Below are 17,045 nucleotides of genomic sequence, written 5' to 3'. Positions count from 1 at the left end.
GAGACTAGAGTTAATATCAAAGACGGACTCTGAGTTAGTTACGTATATGCAGGTATGCATGGGAGATATGCATGCATGATTACGTAAGAGTTGTTGGCTAATTAGCTTAATTAGCAGAAGTTGTTTGTCCTCTTGTGATTAAGAGGAGAATAGAGACTAGATTGAATACAACAGGGAGTTGTAGTTCGATTCAGTCACGTTTGCGTGTGTGGATACTCTATAAATAGAGAGGTCTATTGTATTGGGTAGAAGAGCGCAAAACAGGGCAGAACAACGCAGCAGAGAGATAAAGAAACTCGAGAGAGAGCTGTTTTGGGATTTCATGGAAATCCTTATTGGATGCTTTGGAGAGACATCTTGTAAACTCATCTGTGCAATGATAATCAAGTTTCGTAAGTTGATGAGTAGCTGATTTGGAATTTTCTCTCTATTTTATATTCTGCATGCTCAGTTTTGGTTTTCAATTAATTTCATGTTTATATGAAGTTTCGTATTGGTTTAATTCATCCAAAACCTTTCTAGAATATCTAGTGTTTGATCTGAGAAAATTTCGAGTGGATTTGGTTTGATCTCGAGTAGTTTTTTGTCAACTCGACTAGGTTTTGATCTACTCAATTCTGGTTGACATGGTCTGCTTCGACCAGAAATAACTTTTGATCCACATATCCGATTTACTCGATTCTTGTTGGGTTTAGTATTGTATTTGAATCTAGTTTCTACTGACCAAAATTAGAGCAACCCAGCTAGCATATTTTTCTCTACATCATTTTTACTATAGCTTGTGCAATCTGTCTCGAGTGGAATACTGAGTATATATCGAGTTTCGATTTGGGTGAGTTAATATTTGAATTTGATTTTCACAATCATTCAAATCCCCCCTCTGATTGGGTATTTTGCACATATTTGATCCTACACAAGCCCGCATCTGAAGTGGTCAGAGGTACCCCTTACCTTCAGTCAGGCCGACCAGCCCACAAGTGTCACGCGACCTGGTCACCACCCTATTATAGTCGAACCCACCGTTCAGAACATCCGACTGGGTCACGTGCTGATCAATGGAGGGTGGTCTATCAACCTCCTCTTCACGGATGTGCTGGACTCCCTGCAGATCCCCAGGAGCGTGTTAAAACCGTCTCCCCCTTCTTTGGGATTACCCCGAGCTCTTCGACTAAGCCCTTGGGGCAGGTCAAGCTACCCGTCACTTTCGGCTCGCCATGTAACTTCAGGACCAAAAAGGTCCTGTTTGATGTGGTGGACTTCAGGACCGCTTATAACGCAATCCTGGGGCAACTAGGGCCATCATCTTTGGCAGCTCAAGGATGGCTCTGCACTGTGACAAGAGGAGCCTCGACATGATCAAGCTAACTCCTAGGTCGCAGCTAGAGAATGCTACGCCTAGTCACCACCCCGTGAAGATTCATGCCGCTGCTAGTTAGGACGAGTGGCTCAAGGTAGTATGCCTTGGCGACTCCGACCTGAGCATGGTGGTCCAAATAGGGCTCGTTCTGGACCTCAAATAGGAACTCATGCTTATCACTTTTCTCTAGGCAAATGTAGACGTCTTTCCATGGACTTCATTTGATATGCCCAGAGTTCCAAGGGACGTGATCGAGCACAGATTGTCCATGCAACCTGATGCACGACCGGTCAAACAAAAAGCGTGTTGGTTCATAGCCGACCGAAAGGAAGCACTTCGTAAGGAGATCGAAAAGCTCCTGAAAGCATGCTTCATCCGAGAAATACAGTACCCAGAGTGGCTGGCTAATCCAGTCATGGTCCGAAAACACAATGGTAAGTGGAGGATGTGCATCTACTTCACTGACCTCAATAAGGCGTGCTTGAAAGATCTCTTCCCTCTACCCCAGATCGACCAGCTTGTTGACTCAACCACTGGCAGTGATCTTCTTAGCTTCTTAGATGCCTGTTTCGGGTACCAGATTAGCATGTATAGGGAAGATGAGGAGAAGACTACTTCTGTGGCACCATTTGGGGGCTTTTGTTTTGTAAAAATGCATTTTGGATTGAAAAGCGTCGCACTTATTGTTGGGGAATAGGCAGGCTACGCTAGCCTAAAACAAAATTTTCTACTGCATTCACCCAGGAAATCATGCTAGTAGGAGATCATAGATCATTACCACTCGATGCGCAATGCAGCGGAAGAAGAGTTGGAGTAGACCGATCCAACGTCGTGCGCGTCAAACTCCTCGAGAAGCTTCTCGATCATCAGCGACCAGCCTCGCACAAGCGGTCACTCTCCTCGACCACGTTGCGTTCAACTCACTGAGAAGATCAGCGGCGCAATAGCAGCAGCGCCTCTACGATACCCACATGTATTGGGCAGAAATACCGAGGGACAATGTGCTAGCACCGCACGTGATGCTAGGGTTTTGAGAGATCGTGTGAAAGGCTGCAGCTAGGGTTTCAGAGTGGCTCAACCTCAGCACGTCCTACCCACACCTCTCCTTATATAGAGCTTGCCAATAGGCTCCCACATTGGAAGCCCTTTAAGACTCTAACTTCTCATGGATCACAATCCAATCAAAACCCATATACACAAATCCAATTCGCATATTTTGTTCCAACCCATTAAGTGTGTGACCCATTATGTTCATGTACAAACGGCTATGACTCAAAAACCATTTCCAAACCGAAATCAAAAGCGGTCCCTAGCAGGACATGTTGACTCCCAAGTATACACAAAAGATCATATCGGCTGAACCTTAATATACACATGCACCGATCACTTCGCCTCATGATACCAGTCAAGTTCAAGGCGAGATACGTGCCACCCTTGTGATAGCTCGACCATTCATTCAATCAAGTAGTGGATTCATCATGATTAACTCTTTAATCATATTGGCATGGCCATACACTTTCTAAGTCCAACTACCTCGAGGGATCCAAAGATATCTCTCCCGTTATCAAGGAGGGGCAAATTCCATCTTTATTGCTCATACCCCATGATGAGCCCATGGCTCCTTCGGATACGATCAATACCACCAATAATCCTCAAATCATACAAAGTCCAATTACAAGAGCACGTGCATGACAATTAGACCACCAGGTGAACTCGTTCCTTGCTGTTCATGTTTCCTTGGATGGATTACTACTAAATTCTTGTGATGTTTTGTTTCATAGGAACATGGGAGGAGCACCACAACCTTACTTGGATGTCACTCCTCGAAGGCAAAGTCTACTCGAACTCAAGGCTGAGCTCTAGTTGTGGTTGTGGTCGAAGTCGAGTTCCAGGACAGCACATCAGTAAAACGGGCATAACTCTCTCATACGAAGTCCGTTTTTGGCAATCTTGCACATTTTGGAAAGCTTATGATGATCCCTTTCGAATGGATATGAGCTTAACCAAATATTCTTTATAGTTTAGTCAGATTCAAAGGAATATTGTGCTGTGTCACCGTTTTGAACCCTGCCGGGTTTTGTAATCGTGTCGGAGTCGGAGTCCAGGTTGTGCACGCCTCTCTCCACGGTTGCACAATCCTAGGTCGACCTCCTCATGCCCCCCTATATATACACAGTAGCCATCATAGTTTAGGTTTGAGTTTAGCTTAGATTATTCTGTTTAATACAATTTCGTCGTTTATCGGTTTGTTGAACCCTAAACTCGAGTGCTTCATTGGTATTTAGCAATATTCAGATTGCATCTACCTGTTCTTGCTTGTGTTCTCGATTCGCTTGCAGGAAAAGCCTTCTTGGCGAGGTCAACCGTGTTTTGGCATGGTTGATAACTATGGAGTAGTGTAGTGGTTGCGAGGATTCTTAATCTGTTCTGATCAGAACCTTTGGATCATCAACGTCAAAACTCCACTAATCGAATTATCATATTACCTTTATACCCCTACTCTCTAAAAAAATTTGTGACCCACATACCTCACTGGTCTTTGAAAAGGTAGTAGAAGAGTTCTGAATTTGTGTCACATTCGTAAAAAAAAAAGAAAGCAAGAAGCAAAGAAAAAAAAAGAGAAGAAGCAAAGAGTGCAAAAAAAAGAAGAGAGAGAATTCAAGAAAAAAGAATTAGTTTGCATTGCGAATTTTGTTCCATTGTGCTGGTGTCTGTTATAGTTTTCGGCTTGCTTGAGCTAGTTCTAGGAACGTGTTCGGGCCAGTAACTGTGACGAGTACTGTGGATTTTTATTCAGCTTTGCTAATCTGATTTCAATTATTTATATTCCTTGCTACTAAATATTACCTGTCCAAGCTACACCTTTTCTCGATCAGAACGGTTTCTCCCCTTGCAACTACCTCACTCACACCCGATAAGATATCATGAACCAGCCACCGGTTGTACTAACTGCTGTGTATGGTAAAAACACTTGGCAAGAGCATTGTAAGACACTTGAGAGTGTGTGACTTCACCTCCACCACCTAGTAGTTGATAGGGATAATATCTTTTGTTATCTTCTGTCTACTACCAACCATGGCAGGTGAAATATCGAATGCGAAAGAGTGTGTTTTGAGAGAAGAACTCATAATGTTTTTGGATGATCATCGGCAAACTATTAGTGACAACATTGACAAGAAGCTTGCGGGAACCAATACCGTATTGCAACGACTCAATGAAAGCATTGCAATACTCAATACAAGCTTTGATCGATTGGTTAATCTGCCACCGAACAATGGTCGACTGAATCCTCATGTTGCAGTTCATGAACAAGAGGAGTCCATCACGGATGAAGAAATTTTGAGGCAAGAACGTGACGCCTTTGATGCACAACAACAGAATCGATTGAACTTCAACCATCAAGGTATGATAGGTAATGATTTTTAGCAACATAACCCATATGTTATTGATGATCCATTTGCTAAGGTGCTTATGATGCTGAAAAGTATTTAGATTGGGAGATGACGGTCGAACAAAAGTTTAATGCTCATTTGGTTCCTGAAGTGCATAGAGTTAGGCAAGCCACTAGTGAATTTAAAGATTTTACAATCATCTGGTGGAATAGAGTTTGCATCGATGGATTAGCGCCTACGACATGGAATGCTTTAAAGGTTGCTATGCATAACAGATTTATTCCACCCTCTTTCAAACGTGATTTGCGTAAGAAATTACAGCGCTTAAACTAAGGTGATAGATCCGTAGAAGAATATTATCAGGAGCTACAAATTAGTATATTGCGTTGTGATATTATTGAGGATGAAGAGGCAGCAATGACACACTTTTATGAAGGGTTAAGGTGTGAAATTCAAGACATAGTTTATTACAAAGAATACGATAGTGTTCCTAGATTGTTTCAACTTGCGTGTTTGGCAGAAAAAGAATTGCAGGGACGACAATAGAAGCCAACAAAGCTATCAAAACGGTTTTGGGCTTTGGGGCATAGTGTTAGGGACGGGGCATTCGATGCCACCCAACAAACAAGAGTCACATAGGGATGTGATTAGCAAGATGTTGCTTACATATGTCACCTAAGTTTCTAGCAGTGATGCCAAAGCTCACTAGAACCTAGTTGAATATGGATCTTGTTCCACTATATGTCGTTAGAGGGAAACGGTTTCAAAACATATAGTGGGAGTATCTTTTGTTAAATTGTTTAATGAAAGGTTTACATAAACATAGTGCTAAACTTTGCATATTTATTTCTGTTGTAGATCATGGCACCTACTGTTAACACAAATTCCAGTTTTAACTTGCGTTCGATTCTTGAAAAAGAAAAGCTATCTAGAACAAACTTTATGATTGGTATAGAAATATGAGAATTGTTCTCAAACAAGAGAAAAAGGAGTATGTTCTAGAGGTTCCCTATCTAGATGAACCAACTGATAATGCATCGGCCGCTGATCGAAGGGCTTACGAGAAGCATACCAAGGATTCACTCGATGTTAATTGTCTCATGCTTGCCACTATGTCCTTTGAGCTTCAGAAGCAATATGAGAACGCGGATGCTCACGATATGATTGTGGGACTCCGAGACATGTTTGAAAACCAAGCTAGGGCCGAGAGATTCAACACCTCCAAGTCCTTGTTTGCGTGCAAGTTAAAGGAAGGCAGTCCAGTTAGTACTTATGTGATCAAGATGATTGGTTACATTGAGAGCCTAGAAAAACTTGGTTTTCCCCTTAGTCATGAGTTGGCTATGGATGTGATTCTCCATTCACTCCCTGTGAGCTTTAAGATGTTTATTTTAAATTTTTCATATGAATAGCATGGAGAAGAGCATGGTTGAATTGCATGGGATGCTTAAGACTGCTGAGGAAAGCATTAAGAAAAGCTCCAATCATATGATGATGGTTCAGAAAGATAACAAGAAGAGAAAGCTCAGGGGCAAGGCTAAAGCGTCAGATGAGACCTTGAGCTCAAAGCCTAAACCTGTTAGAAAGTCCAAGGCTGGCCCTGCTACTTCTGATGCTTGCCACCGCTACCATAAGCCTGGCCATTAGCGGAGGAACTGCAAGCTATAATTGGAAGAACTCAAGAATAAGAAGGGAAGTAAGACTTTCACTTCATGTATAAATGTTATTGAAATTAATCTTGCTACTCGTCCTAAAGATTCATGGGTATTTGATACTGGATGTGATTCATACTTGCAAATCATTGCAGGGACTGAAAAGGACTAGGAAGTGTGCAAGAGGTGAAATGGATGCTCATGTCGGCAATGGTGCAAAAGTTGCTACATTGGCCATCGGTGTTTATTTCTTATCGCTACCCTCAGTATTGGTTATGGAATTAAATAATTGTTATACATTTCTACCTTAGGCAAAAATATTATCTCTTCTTAATGTTTGGAAGAAGATGGATATGATTTCATAATAAAGAACAAGTGTTGTTCAATTTATTTGAATGGTATGCTCTATGGAAATTGTCCATTGGTGAATTGATTATATATTCTAGATCTTGAGGATGTCCCTATCAATAACATTAAAATGAAGGAGCTTTAGCTTAATGATTTGAATCCCACTTTTATTTGCCATTGTCACTTAGGCCATATAAATGAGAAACGCATGCAGAGGCTCCTAAAAAATGGTCTTCTTTATTCATTTTATTTTGAATCATTTGATACATGTGAATTTTTTTTACTTGGCAAGATGACTAAGGCACCTTTCACCTGTCAAGGAGAGAGGTCGAGTGAGTTTTTGGCCTTTGCACATACCGATGTATGTGGACCAATGAGCTCTATCGCTAGAGGTGGTTTTCAGTACTTCATTACTTTTACCGACGACTTTAGTAGATATAGTTACATCTACCTAATGAGGCACAAGTCTGAGTCCTTTGAAAAGTTCAACGAGTTTCAGAATGAAGCACAAAATCAACTTGGCAAGACAATTAAATTTCTATGATCTAATCGTGGAGGTGAATATTTGACCCATGAGTTTGGTGATCATCTAAAGCAATGTGGAATTGTTCCACAGTTGACTCCATTGGGGACACCTCGATGGAATGGAGTGTCTGAATGGAGGAACCAGACTTTGTTGGACATGGTCCGGTCCATGATGAGCCAATCTGATCTTCCATTATCCTTCTGGGGATATGCTCTAGAAACTGTTGCGTTCACTTTAAATAGGGTTCCATATGAAGCTGTAGAGAAGATACCATATGAGATATAGACCGGGAAGCGTCTCTAGTTGTCTTTGCTTAAGATCTGGGGTTGTGAGGCCTATGTAAAAGGTTTGACATCAGATAAGCTCACTCCCAAATCAGAGAAATGCTTCTTTGTGGGGCATCCTAGGGAAATCAAAGGATATTACTTTTATAACAAGGAAGAAGGCAAAATGTTTGTCACCCGAAATAGTGTTTTGCTGGAGAAAGAGTTCCTCTCAAGGAGTATCAATGAGAGCATGGTGCAACTCGAAGAGATTCGGGAACCATTAGAAACATGTTTCAGCACCTGAGAGGTTAATGTTCCTAACCACAGAGCAGTGCGATGTATTAGTGTTGGACAATGATGAACCTAAGACTTACTCGGAAGCGGTGGTGGGACTAGACTCTGAGAGATGGCTTGGAGCCATGAGATCCGAGATAGAATCCATGCACGATAATCAAGTTTGAAACTTGGTTGATCCACGTGATGCTGTCAAAGCAGTTGAGTGCAAATGGGTTTTTAAGAAAAAGATAGACGTTGATGGAAATGTTCATATCTATAAAGCATGATTGGTGGCAAAAGATTTCAGACAGATTTAAGGTGTTGATTATGATGAAACATTTTCACCCATCGCAATGCTAAAGTCTATCTAGATCATCATAGCAATTGCTGCATATTATGACTATGAGATATGACAGATGAATGTCAAAACGGCTTTCATTAATGGAAACCTAAGTGAGGATGTGTGCATGACACAGCCGGAAGGTTTTGTCGATCCAAAAAATGCTAGGAAGATATGTAAGCTGCAAAAGTCCATCTATGGGCTGAAGCAAGCTTCTCGAAGTTAGAATCTTTGTTTTGATGAAGTGGTCAAAGGATTTGGTTTCATCAAGAATGAAGAAGCGTCTTGTGTTTTCAAAAGGGCTAGTAGAAGCGCACTTGTGTTTCTGGTCTTATATGTAGATGACACATTATTGATCAGGAATGATATTCCGATGCTTGATGCTATTAAATCTTTGTTGCAAAAGAGTTTTTCAATGAAAGACCTAGGAGAGACAACATACACATTGGGCATAAGATCTACAGCGATAGGTCGAGAAGGCTGATCGGATTAAGCCAAAGTACATACATCGACAAGCTATTGAAAATGTTCAATACACAAGATTCCAAGAAAGGTTTTTTGCTAATGTCATATGGCATCACTCTCAGCAAGAGTCAGTGTCCTTCGACCACTGATGAGCTCGAGAGGATGTGTGCGATCCCGTATGCTTCCGCTATCGGGTCCATCATGTATGCCATACTTTGTATACGTCCAGATGTCTCCTATGCTCTAAGTGTTACGAGTAGATACAAATCAAACCCGGGTGAAGCTCACTAGGTAACAGTAAAGAATATCCTCAAGTACTTGAGAAGAACTATGGATATGTTCCTAGTCTATGGAGGTGAGGAGGAGCTCGTTGTAAATGGTTACACTAATGCTAGCTTCCAAACCGATGAGGACGATTCAAGATCGCCATCTAGTTTTGTGTTTTGCCTCAATAGAGGAGTAGTGTGTTGGAAGAGTTCCAAGCAAGAAATAGTGCTTGATTCCACGATGGAGGCCAAGTATATCGCAGCTTCTGAAGCTGCAAAGGAGGCTGTTTAGATCAGAATGTTTGTTTCTGAGTTAGGTGTGATGCCTAGTGCTTCTAGTCCAACGGATCTCTATTGTCACAAAAATGGAGCCATTGTGCAAGCCAAAGAACCTAGGTTACATCAGAAGTCCAAGCACATACTAAGGTGCTATCACCTTATTCGAGAGATTTTAGATCTGGGTGACGTGAAGATATGCAAGGTGCACACAGATTTGAATATTTCTTATCCGTTAACAAAACCACTCCCGCGGCCCAAGCATGAGGCGCACATGAGAGCTATGGGTATTAGATACCTACATGATTGAATCTAGTGCAAGTGGAAGATTGAAGGTGATATGCCCTAGAGGCAATCATAGAGATGATTGTATCCCACGCCTATGTTCACGTACTACCGAATAATGTGTTATTCCAAGAATGACTATCGTTTACATTGCTTGGTAAGTATGTGACTTGTTCATAAAACTCTTTGTTTATTTCATGATGTTATTCTTAGTCGATCCCTGGTCATATATCTTTGTGATGATACATAAGACCAGCACATGTATTGATTAATGATCATGGATCATAGGTATAGAGATAACATGTCAATACTGTGGACATTTATGTTAGAAAATATGATGTGGGATAGACCCACTTTGAGATACTGCTGGGATTGTTATTTATGATGTGCCATCAGTTGTTATCTCAAATGGTGTACCTGCAGGATCCTTAGACCAGAGATTGTCATTGATTCCCAGAATGTGTACTAGCATACTTTGAGACTGTCAAACGCTATTCCATAACTGGGTAGTCATAAAGGTAGTTTTCTGGTTTGTTATGAAACATGTCATGGAGTATGAGTGATCAAAATAGAATTTTCCCCTCCTTGATAACAGGAGAGATATCTCTGGGCCCCTCGAGGTAGTTGGATTGAGAAAGTGCATGGCCATGCCAATATGATTAAAGATTTAATCATGATGAATCCACTACTTGACCGAGTGAATGGTTGAGCTATCACAAGGGTGGCACGTATCTCACCTTGAGCTTGACTGGTATCGTGACGCGAAGGGATTGGTGCATGTGTATATCAAGGTTCAGCCGATATGATCTTTTATGTATACTCGGGAGTCAACATGTCCTACTAGGGACCATTATTGATTTCGGTTTGAAAAGGGTTTCTGAGTCGTAGCTGTTTGTACATGAACCTAACAGGTCACACACTTACTGGGTTGGAACAAAATATGCGAATTGGATTCGTATATGGGTTTTGATTAGATTGTGATCCATGAGAAGTTAGAGTCCTAAAGGGTTTTTGACGTGGGAGCTCATTGGCGAGCTCTATATAAGGAGAGGTGTGGGTAGGGCATGCTGAGATTGAGCCACTCTGAAACCCTAACCGCAACCTTCCACATGATCTCCCAAAACCCTAGCCGTGCGTGCGGTGCTAGCATATCGACGCTCAGCGTTTTATGTGTGGATACCATAGAGACGTTGCTGCTATTGCGGTATTGATCTTCTCGGCGAGTTGAACGTGATGTTGTCGAGGAGTAGGTTAAGGAGCACGACCACCTGTTGAAAGTTGGTCAAGAAGATGACCACCTGCTCGAAGTTTGTCAAGGAGCGTGACCACCTGCGCAGGGCTGGTCGGGGATCTAATCGAGAAGCTGATTAAGGAGTTTGATGCGCACAACGTTGGATTGGTCTACTCCAACTCTTCTTCCGCTGCAGTGCGCGTCGAGTGGTAACGATCTATGATCTCATACTAGCCTGCCCGTTCCCCAACACCTTGCTGGTCGTGGAACGCCCGTATCTAACATGTCTAATTGCATTTATTGGTATCTACTCAAGTATTTTCCTTCCCGAAGCACATCCTCTAGTAAACAAAGTCATGGCCAGCGTAAATGGGCAACACCCTGTCCCGTAGCATTAATTTCTACGGAGTGGGGTGTTGCGGATCGACTAGCTCCACGTGACGGATGAGACAGGATCTACAGTATGACCAGGCAAGTGGATGATTTTACTAGTAGACTTACGGAGCGTGGGAACAAGACGGTTTAACAAATGAACTTGAGGCCACGGCGATGGGACAGGCCGGGCGACCGAGGGAGGCAGGTGTAGCGGCGTTCCACGGATGGGACAGACAGGCAGAGCTCTCAGGAAAAGTTGGGTTCACCAGGTTCTCCATGATAATGATCTAAGAGTAGAATATCTAGCCAGGTATGGGTCTGCTAAATATGGCTCACTTGTAAGTTTTTCTTCTTTCTAGTATATAAAGAGAGGAGGACCCGGTTTGTCAAGGGGAGAGGAGGCAGGAGTTCAGAAAACTCATCTGTAACTAGTTTACAAACTCTGATAACAAAATACACAGGATGTAGGGCTGTTATCCTTTGGGAGGCATGAACCTAGATAAGCCCCGTTTTCTTTAGTTCATCACAAGCACACGAACACTTCAAGCATTGTTCACGCGCCCACCGATCCATGCATCCTGAAACATTATCAGGGATTAACCTTCGACAGAGGTGTTTGGTTCAAGGTTTGTTAATGCAAACGTAAACGTAATGGCATTACAGGGGTTTTGGGGGTGCAGTGCATGATCACCTGATTTGTTTGGTTCCATCTAAGAATGGTATGGGATGCCAATACAACATTTGGTTAAATCTCACCGTGCTACAGCACCGTGACCTGATTAGTGCCACCGGTATCTCGATTAATGAAGAGAACGAGGTGAAGATTGAAAATGATGTGCTCCAGCCGACGTCGAGACCTTGTTTGGATGAAGACCATTGACTGTTGCGGCGGTAGCAACACGAGAAGCTACTCCTAGGCTTGTGCAAAGAAGCAAAGCCGCCAACATGACGTCGTGGAAAACACCATCACATCTGGAACACTACACGCTGGCAAGGAGATGGAGGATGGTACCAAATCTGGAAAGCTCTGGCGGTCCGGCCACCGTTAGATGCGCATGGTCGTTGTCCCACATTGCGCTAGCCCTCACATACTCGTCAAACCAAGCCACCACATAGTAGCGCGGACCGCCGCCTCCTTGCCTCACCGACAGCCAGGCGCGCGTGCGCGTTAGGCCACGCGGTCTTGCCCTCGCCGAATCGAATGTCGCCTCCATGCCGCATCCTCCCCTCCCCACGCCACCACCATCGATTTGGAGAGAGAGGATAGGGAGACAGATGGTGCGTTTAGAGGGTGCTAATATCACGATAACGGGATCTGAATCCACTCATTGGAGAGTGTAATCAGAGTTGTACAAGCTGTAATCCGTTTACATGATATCGGATTGTAGCGCATCCAAACCAAACTGGAACTAACGGGATCCTTTCACACCGTCATCGGATCACAGCATAAAAAGACCGAACCAAACAGCGTATCGTTCTTTAATCGCCATATCTGCCCTTTCCTTTATTGCTCAACCGAGCAAGTGTAATGCGTTCTGAAATAAGATTCTGAATGAATGATTGCAAGGTGATGGTACTGTGTTTCAGTCCGGCTCCAAAATAGCAATCTTTCTGCCCGAAAGAGAGAAAAAGCAAAAATTAATCCACAAATTTCATTACCGGAGGACAAATAGCAATCATAATGAATATCACATCCGTGTAACCAAGGAATAAAATTTCCAGTAAACTGCACCGAATGATCAGTTCATTGCTCCACCAAAATTAGGTCACGAATCAAATTAAATACAATCTCACAAATTTAAATAACAAATGGTAAAAGTTCTAAGTCTGACAGTGCGTCGCCACCACCGACAGTGCGTCGCCACCACCAACTCAGGCTGCAACAAAAGCTGCTAAAGCCATCCCGAAAGCTACCCCCAAGAACCGGCTGCCCACCGCCGCAGCTCCGCTCCTGCCCTCGCCGCCGTTGTCGCCGGCGCCGTCTCCAGGCTCGATCGTCCCGATGCCTGAGAAGGCTGTCCCGGCAGGTGGCGGCGCTAGCACGCGCTCCTTGGGGGGCGGAGGCGGGTGCGCGAGCGCTGGCGGCAGGCCTCGGCCGTGGGCGACCTTGATCTCAAACCGCATGCCCTGCTGGCACTGCACGCCGCCATCGGCTTCGGAGAAGAAGTAGTTCTCGCCCTTGAAGGTGAGCGGGACAGCCAGGGTGTCGGCCTCCTCGACGGCGCCGCCACCACCACCCCCGCCGCCGCCATATATGAAGGTGGTGGGTGACGGGTCCTCCTCGCTGGGGTCGCACAGCGCGTAAGAGGTGGAGTTGGCGGTCTGCACCACCGACGAGTTGGCGTTCGTCTTGAATACTGGTAATAGCGAAATCACAGAGGTGACAAAAGTGGTCAGCAAGTTATATTGGAAAACAATGGTTTAAAATATGACTGGAAATGAAAAATGGTCAAGCAAATCCAGTAACATAGGTGTAACTGAATGACCACATCCAGGATACAATCTTGGAAAGAAAATGATCACACAAGTCAGTGTATTCGTAAGAGTTCTAAGAGAAATAGAATGTTATGAAAAGTAATGTTGATGAGAAATTCGATTTGGACAAGAATAGGATGCTGAATCCTACGGAACAAATAAAATTCAATTTTAGTGTCAAACGGTGTGTAATGTTATTTTTCAGTTGACAAATTTACATTCTTATATCGATAGAAGTGCTACCGGTTGTTTGGATTTTGTTCGAGTGTATAATATTTACTTCGAATTTGTACTAAATGTTTTACTTTCCAAGGAAATACCGTCAATTCAAACAGGCCCTCAGTTTTAATAGTTTCTGTTTAGTATGTTATTCATTTAAATAATTGGGCGAGTGTTTGTATTGATAAACACAACAAAGTACTAAGTTCAAGGAAGTAGTATCCTCGGCTCTAGAAAAAATAGCACGGCATAATGCAAAATTGAGGGAAAATTGATTGCTTTAATGTTAATCAGATGTCTAATTTGAAACTACTGAGCGTATGAAAATATGAATTTCTTAGCCGATTAGAATCAGAAGATTGACTTTGTGGTAATTGATCGGCACGTGCTATTGCTCCTCTGTAAGACTGTAACTACAAAATATTCCCATTTGCGCTAGATTCCTGGCGCATGTAGCATGGCAGAGTCTGGGTTCTGAGTGGATTGATGCTCAGATCTGGATCTGAATTCTAATTTCTCAGTTGTTTAACTGTACATTCCCTTTGCGATAACAGTAGTAGGGCTAAATTGATCTGTTATTGTCAGTTTAGTGGCAATATCTCTTATTCTTACTGAATCTTTCACTAAGGACAATTTTATTCAATTTGTTGAAGATTAGTTCCCGATAATATGTCTGTAAATTGATTGAGTACCTTTGAGTATAAGGATTAATCACGAAATGAAACACAAATTGTATACAGGTTCGGACCTCTGATTCAAATAATATCCTACGTCCTGAGAGAGTGTTGCTGCTATATGTTGATGATCTCGAGTACAAGTGATGTGACTAAAACTATTACAATGAGTAAATCGAATCTAATCTAACTTAGGGCTAAAGTTGCCGAGTATCCTCTACTAAGGTCTTGATGCTTGCGTCCCCTTCTTTTTTTTTCTCCCTCAGCCTTTCTGTCTTATATAGGGGTGATGCACTGACTCCTATTTAACCGTAGTCGATAGAGAATTGGTTTCATTGATGTCCAAATAGATAGATTTGTTTGGGATACTGATCGTCTCGAGTTGGGTAACCAATCTAAATCTTCATAGTACGTGTTTTCTTGATTCCGGATGTATCAGGTACTGCTGATTCAGTTTCGTGATATCTAGAACTATCTAATATGTGTTGTTCATACTCTATCTGTGTATGATATAGTCTTTATATACATATACAATATAGGGAACCGTAAAGAGAAACTGTTAAAATAGGGAACGAAAATCTCTTCACGACTAAAATTTCGTCCACGTGATGAATATGTTGGGCGTGTCCTTAGCTTCCTTTTCCCATGGCACATTCCAACTTCCAACTTTTAAGAGTGAAAGTATACTCACTGTGCACAGACAAGCAAGAAAGCAACTTGAAGCAGCAATAATGGCGAGAGGAGTCTAGATAAGCGTACTGAGGTAGTCGCCGATGTAGAAGGTCTCGCCGGCAGCCCAGGACGAGTAGTTCCCCGACGTGGTGTTGGTCTTCGCGTTGAAGAACCACCCGTCGGCGCCGCCCACGGTGTGGTTCCTGTACGGCGGCGCGTCGTCCGCCGCCGGCGTGGCGCCCTGCGCAGCCGCCGGGCTGGCAAGGACGGCGGCTACTACTACGGCGACGGCCGCGACCGCCGCCGCTGCAGATCGCAGATGCCGCGCCATGGATCTTTCAAGGAAGTAATCGAGCTAGCTCGCCCTCGCTGTCGGTGGAGTCTGGAGTTGTTGTCTTTTGCTCTGCTGCCTCTGGAACGCTGGCTGGTGCAAGCTTTTCTATGCGAGCGGCACGTGCTGCTGCACAAGTTTCTGCTGTGTGTCTGTGGTGAATTCTTTATTCATCAACAGGGTTAGTGCTATAATTCGGGGTGGTTGTCACGGAATTTGGCAGTAATTTTTCAGAACTAAAGTCACGTTACCACGAAAAGAAATATTAACGAATTTTGCAGAAAATAATCCTATATCAATACAAGATTTCTTAAAAATACATACGCTCCATTAATTCCTCGATTTGATTCACGAGAACTGCAAGTACCGGGCCATTGCACATTTGACCGTGTTGCGAATTGATTAATTGTTAATTGCCATTAGGGTGTCTTCACAAAACAACTGTCATCTATTCACCATATATAAATACACGATCAATTGAAGCAATGAAAACATTGATTCACTCTCTATTTTGACTCTATTCTTGTATATTACAATTCATATTCCAATAGCCAATGCATCCTCAAGTCTAACGAAGGAGTCGCCTAACCGTGGACCACATGTCCTTAGTGAGCAGGCATACAGGTGGTGGTGAAGTCAAACTAAAAGGACGTGGCAACTACAGATGATTATTTTGGACTCATGGCCTTAGGGGAAGTGTCGGTGGGTCGATCATTAGCGGAAGGGATAGATAACATCTTAAAATGGATGACATTTAGAATCTATACGGTTTTAAAATTTATATAAGATAAATTTATATTAAATTCTATCTAGCGTGCCTACTCTATCGATCAAAATGCTTCTAATATATATAACATACGAAACCGTAAATAAGGTAGAAAGAGTAAACTCGGCATAAGAGATTTTTATCTCATGATATCGATGGCATGAATGCCACCCCTAGTTCACATTGTAGCTTCACAAAAGATTTACTCCCAGTCAGCACCCTATCACAGCTCTTAAGCCACTAAGTCACAAACATAAGATCTCCACCCGGATGAGCCATCAAGCCACCAAGATAAGGTCTCACCACTAGGCTCTCTTCCGGTTCCTTGCCGCTATGATCATTTCGGAGCTTGAGCTACCAAGGTAAGGGTCTCTTCGTCTCCATACACGCTTCTCATCGCCGCTTCACACCAAATGAGAGGGTCAACAAGTTTACCGACGAGTCACCAAGACTCTAAGATACCAGCGTACCACTTGTTACAAAGTTGGATCACTACTTGATCTACTCTCTAGGCAGCAATCACCTAGCAACACTCTCTCTAGGTCTATAAGCACTAATAACTCACTAATCTTATGGTTAATCATCTTGGATAATCACTTAAGTACTTTGGTGGTTTGGATGTCTTCTTAAGTATGTATGAACTTCATCTAGACTTCAGGAGCTTGTCATATCATCAAATGACTGAGTGGAGGGGTATTTATAGCCTCAAACCCACGCACTAGCCGTTAACCCAATGGCTTAGAAAAGTTGTTAACACTGGATGATCCGGTGAGAACAATAGTACTAATACCAGATCATCTGATGACTACACTCTCACAAATTAGCCGTGGAACCCCACTCAAGCCTCTGTGAA

At 42.9% G+C, this 17,045-nt stretch overlaps 1 protein-coding gene across 1 annotated transcript; it reads right to left on the bottom strand.

The window, feature by feature from the left end:
- Positions 1–12,737: 12,737 nt before the first annotated feature.
- LOC133905742 (early nodulin-like protein 18) lies at positions 12,738–15,530 on the bottom strand. Its single transcript, XM_062347502.1, has 2 exons — positions 15,183–15,530; positions 12,738–13,412 (listed from the first exon to the last, which is right to left on the bottom strand). Exons 1-2 carry the CDS (start codon positions 15,424–15,426, stop codon positions 12,928–12,930), a joined length of 729 nt encoding a protein of 242 aa, XP_062203486.1. The 5' UTR covers positions 15,427–15,530; the 3' UTR covers positions 12,738–12,927.
- Positions 15,531–17,045: the final 1,515 nt, after the last annotated feature.

The sequence above is a fragment of the Phragmites australis genome, chromosome 23 (assembly GCF_958298935.1).
Source record: "Phragmites australis chromosome 23, lpPhrAust1.1, whole genome shotgun sequence".
Lineage (NCBI taxonomy): Eukaryota > Viridiplantae > Streptophyta > Magnoliopsida > Poales > Poaceae > Phragmites > Phragmites australis.
The sequence above is the reverse complement of the archived record's forward strand: the minus strand, read 5'-3'. Positions and strand labels throughout refer to the sequence as shown.